General features: G+C 29.3%; 1 protein-coding gene across 1 annotated transcript in view; it reads right to left on the bottom strand.

Annotated features, from left to right (window-relative positions):
* Positions 1 to 1,568: 1,568 nt before the first annotated feature.
* Positions 1,569 to 7,983, bottom strand: part of LOC106462980 (ciliogenesis-associated TTC17-interacting protein-like) — a 55,763-nt gene continuing 49,348 nt past the window's right edge. The window contains exon 6 of the mRNA XM_013922950.2: positions 1,569 to 4,776. Coding sequence (XP_013778404.2) covers positions 4,567 to 4,776 — 210 coding nt within the window. The 3' untranslated portion in view covers positions 1,569 to 4,566. The remainder of the gene's footprint in view (positions 4,777 to 7,983) is intronic.

Here is a 7,983-nt window from a genome sequence, read left to right as displayed (position 1 = left end):
ATAGGTAAGGGACACATGCTTTGCACTGTGTAAAGGATATTCAGAAATTAAACTCAATAAATTTGTTAACTTACTAGAGAAGCCTCTTCTATCCTTCTGTGTCTTTCAAGATAATTACGTAATTAAGTGTAAATTTCTTATGGACATGTTCATAATCAATAGTAAGAGCAAATTCTAAAATATACATTTTAGAACACCAGATATACCTTAATTACCATTTGTATAGACAAATCTTTACAATCCTTTATTTATTTTGGCAGTGAAAGTGGTAGTTAAGGTATATCTGGTGTTCTAAAATGTATATTTGAAAGTAAACTTATTATTTCTATTCTTTCTTTGGACAACAAACGTAGAGACTGGAGATGATTTTCTTTTCCAAGAAATACTTGAAGGTTCATCTGATAATGAACTATATTCCAGGCCACAGCAGCAAATCATTCAATGTGAAAGTGCACCACCTAGCAAGTAAGGTGCAGTCCTTGGACTACTGGCATGATCTTCAAATGATACTGTCAATGAAATAGCATGTAGACTGAAGAAACAAGAAAAAAAAAAGGAACAGAAGTCACACTAGTCAGTTGAAACACTAGAAGAAAAAATGGTAGAATTATAGAAGCAGATCAAGCTCAAAATTTTGTGGAAAGGACAGATTCAGTACATCAGAGGGAGGAGAGACTGTGATAAACTCCTCAAGAATATAATAGTAATAAAAATAATAATTTTATTTACATAGGGTGGTTGAAATTTAAAATTAATGAAAAAAAACTTTCATAATAATCTATAACAATAAAATAAAAAGTATCTGCTGCCTAGTCAGTTGTCTTCTGGTAACTGTTTTGGAATTATCGATAGCACAATGCTACTAACTAACATGGCAGTAATTTAGGTTTTATATCTAAGAAGCCCCAAAGGGGCTTGAGAGACAAACAGGGGTGCTCAGAATCACAAAATGCTACCTGGACTCCAGATTGATAAATATGCTGTGATGGAATTTCTATAATTGGGAGGAGGAAAGCTTCTGCTAAACACCTTTAGTATGTAAATAAATGAAATGTTGTTTGATTTCTATGTAAAAATTTGAATCTGTCAATAGGGCTCACAAGGAAAAATGTTTTTTTTTGGTTATATTTGTGCAAAGATACTAAAGAGCTAATTTTGAATTCATAAAATAAAGGAAAGACAACTAGCCTGTGACTATCACCTTTATAACATACCCATGGCCCCAGCGTGAATGTCAACCCACAGATCAATAGTTCAGCATGCTAACCACTACGCCACAGTTGATCTCACACTGTTAATGCTTTATTTTTTACCATAAATATTCTCAGCTTAAAAATGTATTGTATAATTTACTTTCTGTGATTAATCCTTTTTATGTCTTAAAAACTGTTTTGGCATAAAAGAAAGCACCATTAGACTTAAACACATTTTCTGAGGTTAAACGGTACCATATAATTTACTTCTATGACAAACTTTGTTTCTTAAAAAAACTGTATTTGTTTAAAAATAAGAATATATATATATATGTATATATAAGAACATATATAAATTAAATAGTACCAGTAAAATAACAACAAGAATTTTATTTTTGCTCCTGCTTTACCTTTAATTTATAAAAAAAAACACAAAAAAAAGTACTTCTTGAAACATAAGTGTCCATAAAACACCTTCATTCTATCACAAAACAATCATAAGAACTGTAGCCTTAAGTTTGTCACTTTACTAACAATAAACACAAGCTACTTAGTTTTAAAAATGAAATTTTGATTATTAAATTTCTCTAACACATAAAAATCTTTTGTGGCTAATAAACATATTTATAAATCTTAATTTAGGACATCTTCTAAATTAAGCAGAGTATTTTTTCTCAGCATAAAAGTAAGCAATAATTTAATTAATGATATTTTTGATGTTTTTTTAACTTAAGTTGAACTGAAATATTTATAAATAAAAACAATTTCACACATAAAAACCATCACTGAATTTTCCTGTTTACTTCCTTGTATTGTTTATAATGGGTGTCTAGTATAACTAAGTGTTAAGTTTGTATGAAGTTAAGCTAAACCCATTAAAATGAATATTCCAAAATAACACATCCTAGTGATAATCAGTGATTAGAATCTAAAACTTTTACACTTTTTCATTATAGATGAAAAATTTAATTTAATTTTATCATGAACCACTTATAACATTTAAGTAAGTTAAAATCTTATAACAAATTCAACAAAAAATTATAAAAGTTTACAATCATTGCATATCACATATTAAGAAGCTACATCTTGTTATCAAGCTCATTACAAATACAGTTAGCTGTCAAAATCTGTAATAATAAAAAAAAAAGATGACAAACCTTTAGTGCCATAACAAAATTATGCCAAAACACAATACTTTTTAAACTTTGACCATGTTTTTTTCTGGAAATAAGTAAATTTTATCATGATAAGATTTTCCTTATAAAAAGTATTAATTCCAAACAGCTTGCATTTAAGACTACAGATACTTTTTGTTTGAAATCTTCGTTTGCAGTTTTACTGTCTAATATATTTGATGTGATATATAAACACTTTCCACATTTTCAATATGTGAGATATACATTGTTCATTATAAACACTTCTATTGGTAAGTCATTTTCATTTCACACTGACTAAATCTCCAGTTCACATTACACTGCATATAGTATCTAACAGAATATTTTTATACACACATACATATATGTACATACTAGCAAGTATATAAATCAATGGGAAAGACATAAGGCCCCTGGGGGGCATATGAGGTCAGATCCATACATTGGTTCTCCTATGTCACTTCCTGGTAGGTCCATAAGGGTAAATGCCAGGTTTACTCTTTGTATAAACTGGTGGAAAATTTTGTTGGTTAATTCATTAACAATATGTTTAATTATGTGTGTAATAACTGAAGGAATATTTTGTTCACAATTCTATGCTTCAAATTATGTTGCTTCTAATAAACAAAATTATCTTTTTTGATAAATAACTTCTCACATTACATCAACTGAAACATTAAACTGACCCTGTAATAACTGAAAGAAAGCTCTGTTGGTACTATCCATATCATAATAAACTGCATGAACTTAATACGATAATACTGTTTTGATCAGAGTTCTCCACTTGTCATTATACTTTCTGTAGTAGATGCAGGAATGTTTCTTCATAAAAGCTCTCTACTTCACATTATACTGCTTGGATCTTCTAACAACATACTGTTTTGATTATAATCCTCCACTTTATATTATAATACCTGTAATAATCAACAGAATATCCTGTTGATTAAAACCTCATCTTATTACATTCCATTGGTTGTATTAACTGATGTAATATTAAATATATTTGACAAAGGAAATAGAGTATTTCCCTAAGCTTCTGAAAACAGTTTCAGCTTCTCTTGGGTTAATGTAAAGAAATCCTAAATCAAGATGTTTCACTTCTTAAGCAAAGTTTTCTCAGTTGGAAAAAGAACTGAGAAAGCATTGCTGAAAAAGTTACACACCTTGGTTTAAAATTTCTTTGAAATAAGATAAAAGGTTTTCTTATGTAGTATTACCTTAGTGCCTTAAGAACCTGCAAGATATCATATAAGTACATAAACTTCAACTCTACTAGAAAGTATAAAAAAACACAAAATAACTGAATAACAATAATGTGTGCATCATCTGATTATGTTAGGTCATTATCATATAAGTTTAAGGATTTTAACTAACCCACAGAGCAATCCAAACTAGCATGAGTAATAAAATGAAAATATAAAGTTTCTGTCGACTAAGATAAAAGACTTTCAAAGTAACTATTATCCAGCAACATATAAGAAAGAAAACAATACAGAATTACAATATGAAATTATAATCCTTTGCAAACACAACAGGTAAACGAGCATTTTAAGAAATTTTGTCCATGCTGTTTAGGTTCTATTGTCTTTGTTGATGAGACTTGTGGATACATTCTTATATATTTTGCAAAATTATTCATACTTCAGCATGTTATTTTTGTTGATGCACTAATGCTTCTTGCTCTAAAGAGTTACATTATCACAATATCATTTTACACCAAATATTATTTGTACAAAATATTGATTGATAGTTTTCAAATTAATATAAAAAGTTAAAACTACCAGTTTTCAAAGTGAGCATTATCATTCTATTACAGAATTGAGCTTTTACTCTGAAATAGGAATCACATACACCAAGAAAAATCTTTAATAAAAAAAAATCAACTCTTTATAATTTGTTTATAAATTATGTAATTGCTGAATTTAGAGAGAATATCACAGCATAAAGTGCAAAGCATGCTTTTAAATTTTAACTTCTGACATCTTTATATTTGAGACATTACCCACTATCTGATAGAGTAATATAAAAATGACAAGCTAACTTTTAAAAGAGTAACCAGTTTTCTATTAATGATTTTAGCAAAACAAAGCTTTGTTTTTCTTTAGACATGGCAAATAACTATATATTAAAATAGAGAGCAAAATTTTATATAGTAAAAAATTGAACTTTTAAGTACTTATCATTAAAAAAAATTACACTACCAAGTTTGTATGTTAATATTATACAAGGATTCCCTTGTTATCTGAAGTAGGAGGACTACTTTTCACTTGTGATTCTTCCAAAATTTTAAAAGATGAAAAGTGTTTCTGAGCAAAATCTAAAACATTTTCTGGTTTTTTGATAAGCAGGTTCTTTAGGAAATCTGCCAACATAGAATGCAACTCAGGATGTTGTCTGACATAATATAGGTGACTGGAAATCAAATCATCCTAATAAAAAACAAACAATAAACAGTGTAAATGGACAATAAGCTTGCAGAATTTAATACATCTGATACAAAGAAATCTTCCTGTGTCACAAGAGTATAGGAGAAGAATAAAAAAAAACACATCTAGTACAGACAAATAAAGGTATCATTAAATTCTATATCTTATTATAAAATCTCTATTTAAACAATCACATAAAAAAAAATAAGATGTATATAAATCAATATAATCCAGATCTTAGTTCTGATGAACTGAAAAACATGAAAAAAAAAAAAAAACAGCAATAAACAACAATGCAATGCAAGTACTGAAACATGTAAAAAGATAGAAAAATATTTTTACTTAAAAAATCATTTAAGAAACCAAAATAAAAAAGATATAAACCAATAAAGCCAAGATCTCAGTTCTCAGGGCTTTAGAAAAACAATATCATGCAAATGACCAGCCATGCACAAAAGATTATTAAAACATTTATAGATAATAGAATAAGTAGATCCTTTGAAATTCATGGTTTAAATACAAAAAGGTGGCAAAATATAGAAAAAAACCATTAAGCCTAAAAATTGTTATAAAAACAAGAACACACTTTTATTCTTTTAGGAAAACATAATTTGTATGAAGAAATATGCAATAATCTGTAATAAACACTTGATAAGGTCAAATAAGTTAAATAAAACATACCAAATTTACACAATTTAAGTCATCGGTACTGAAAACTATCTTCACAGTGAATATAAAAATAAATATACATTAAAAAAAAAAGATAAATCAATATATTTCAAGCATTACTGGGAATTTATTCTGAAAGTAAAATCTTTTATGTAAGGTTTATTAAATAAAACAACAGAAAATTCACAATTTCTTATCTATAAGCTCACAAAAATGAAATATACTGTACTGGGGCTATGCATTAGTCCTGGAACACAATTGGGGGTCAAGTGCTTTACAAAGTTTCTAGTAAGTAGTTACTATGTAGCAATATATATCTTAGCATTAATTTCATTAATAGATATCTTTAATGACTAAAATTTCAGAGTACATCTTGCTAATACTCTGTTTATAGTGTTGGTCCATTGGACCAATGCTGAATTGGATAAATAATGTTTACTATAATTCTGAATTTACTACATGCATATTCACAACACTTAGTAAGCTTTTAGTAAACATTATGTGTCTGTTGTACACAAAAAAATCAATAATTAATAGTTATTTTACTAATGAATTGTCTGTGAATTTACCAAGTCAGTCTGTCTCAGATTTTGACTTCTGAGTGCAAGATGATTTTTATGTTAAGAATAAAAATTAATTTTTCACTTTACAATTTCCAACCTCTAGAATTTCCTAAATAGATATTTTCAGAAAAGCTTTATATTTAATCTACCTTAACATTAACTGTAGTGAAATTATCAATCACAATGAACTTACAGTGAAATGAAAGCTTATGAATATGAAATAAAATTAACAATATCTTTTTCTGATGCATAATTTTCATAATTGCATGTAGTTTGTATCTTCAAGTTTGAACTGTTAACCTTTTCACATCTACTTTCTGTATTTATAGTTTTATTGTTGTACTCAGTATCTACTTGAGCTCTTATTCTCCTCTCAAAAACAATACAAACAACAGGAGATAATTAGCCATGGGCTGTAAACACCATGAGCATAATATGTGACCCATAACTGACTTCTTTTCAACAAGTTCTTGGAACTTTCAAATATACATCTTAGAACATAAACAATTTATAATGCACCACAGTAGAATCTTTCAAAGCTATTATAACTTAACTGGTTTTCTAACTAAGCTATAAATATGTTAAAAAATTGTTAGAAGATTCTTGTGGGGGTAAAATTCTCTTTCTATTGGTTATAAACATATTATAAAAGAAGGGCACATGGTACAGATAAATCATTCAAAGCACTGACAAGATGGAAAAACCCTCAATAATAAGCATCACATATTTATGTATCAGTAATTAATGAATTTGAGAGGTTTGAATCTTACATTCTGGTCTGACAATATTCACAGTTTGAGTTTTTGATTGTTTAGTCTCTCTGAAAGTATTAGAAGGAAATATAGAAAATCCAAAAAATAGGATTAGAGGGGAGATGCATTACATGGCGCACAAAAGTCAAAATTAAGAATTCATTTAAATATTTCCTTTTGAAATTAAAAAATTAGAACTTAGATAATATAAAACTTTGAATTATAAACTATTTTAATACCAAGCTTAGTGACATACATTAAAAATGTTAATATTTTTCCTTACCTGAAAATGTATTTCCAATATATACTTATCTCTCTTTACACAGTAGCTATTTCTCATGCATCTACCTTAGTGCTTTTGCACCCTCCCACCTAAGATGTGTTATAATGTGAAATGCACTAATGCATGATGTAATCATCATGTGACAGTAGCCTTCCATCATGTGCAGTATATCTCCATAAGCACTTGCACCCAAAATTAACTTTTCTTTTAGATGAGGCAAGAATAATGTGCTATGGTAGTGGGGAGGGAAAATGGGAATGCGTGCATAGAAGTATATATTGGAAATACATTTACAGGTAAGGGAAAATGTTAACCTCTGAAACAATATACTTACCTTTCTGTACACAGTAACTAAAATCCCATGTTGATGTAGTGAAAATGCCAGTGCAATTGTGAAAACCTAGATGAGCTCCCTTCAGAGAAGGCAACTGAAGGAGAAAGCCCATTAAGTCCCTTCCTGTCATAGGAGGAGAACACTTTGTCCCATCCAGCTGGCCAATCCACCAGGAAATTAGCATATTACATAACAGAGGGTGGCCTGCACAACAATGACATGGACACTTCACCTTACTTCCCACCACATTGTGCTGCCCATTCATACTCTCTCTGGAGGGATAAACAGCTGGTGATGAACTTTCCAAGTTGCACACCACAGCAGTTAGGAAGTGGTAGTGGCAAGGGTCTTCCATTCTCTACTCAATAACCAGGGGTGGAGGAGGAAGTTGTGATGAGGAGACACCAGAGAGAGGTGCTCAAACCCAATCAGACTAAACCACAGCAAAGGTATTTTACTAGATAAAGTGCAGTGAGTTACTATAAAACTTAATTTGAAAAGCCATGCATGAGTCAGAAAGTGGGCAGACACTCCCCCAGTGTTACCTTTTTCCATGATAGTCCATTGAAAATAGTCTGAAACTGATAAAAATAATAATAATAATATATA

This window comes from Limulus polyphemus, unplaced genomic scaffold (assembly GCF_000517525.1).
Source record: "Limulus polyphemus unplaced genomic scaffold, Limulus_polyphemus-2.1.2 Scaffold1293, whole genome shotgun sequence".
Lineage (NCBI taxonomy): Eukaryota > Metazoa > Arthropoda > Merostomata > Xiphosura > Limulidae > Limulus > Limulus polyphemus.
Note: the sequence above shows the minus strand (reverse complement) of the source record. Positions and strands in the feature narration are given on the sequence as shown.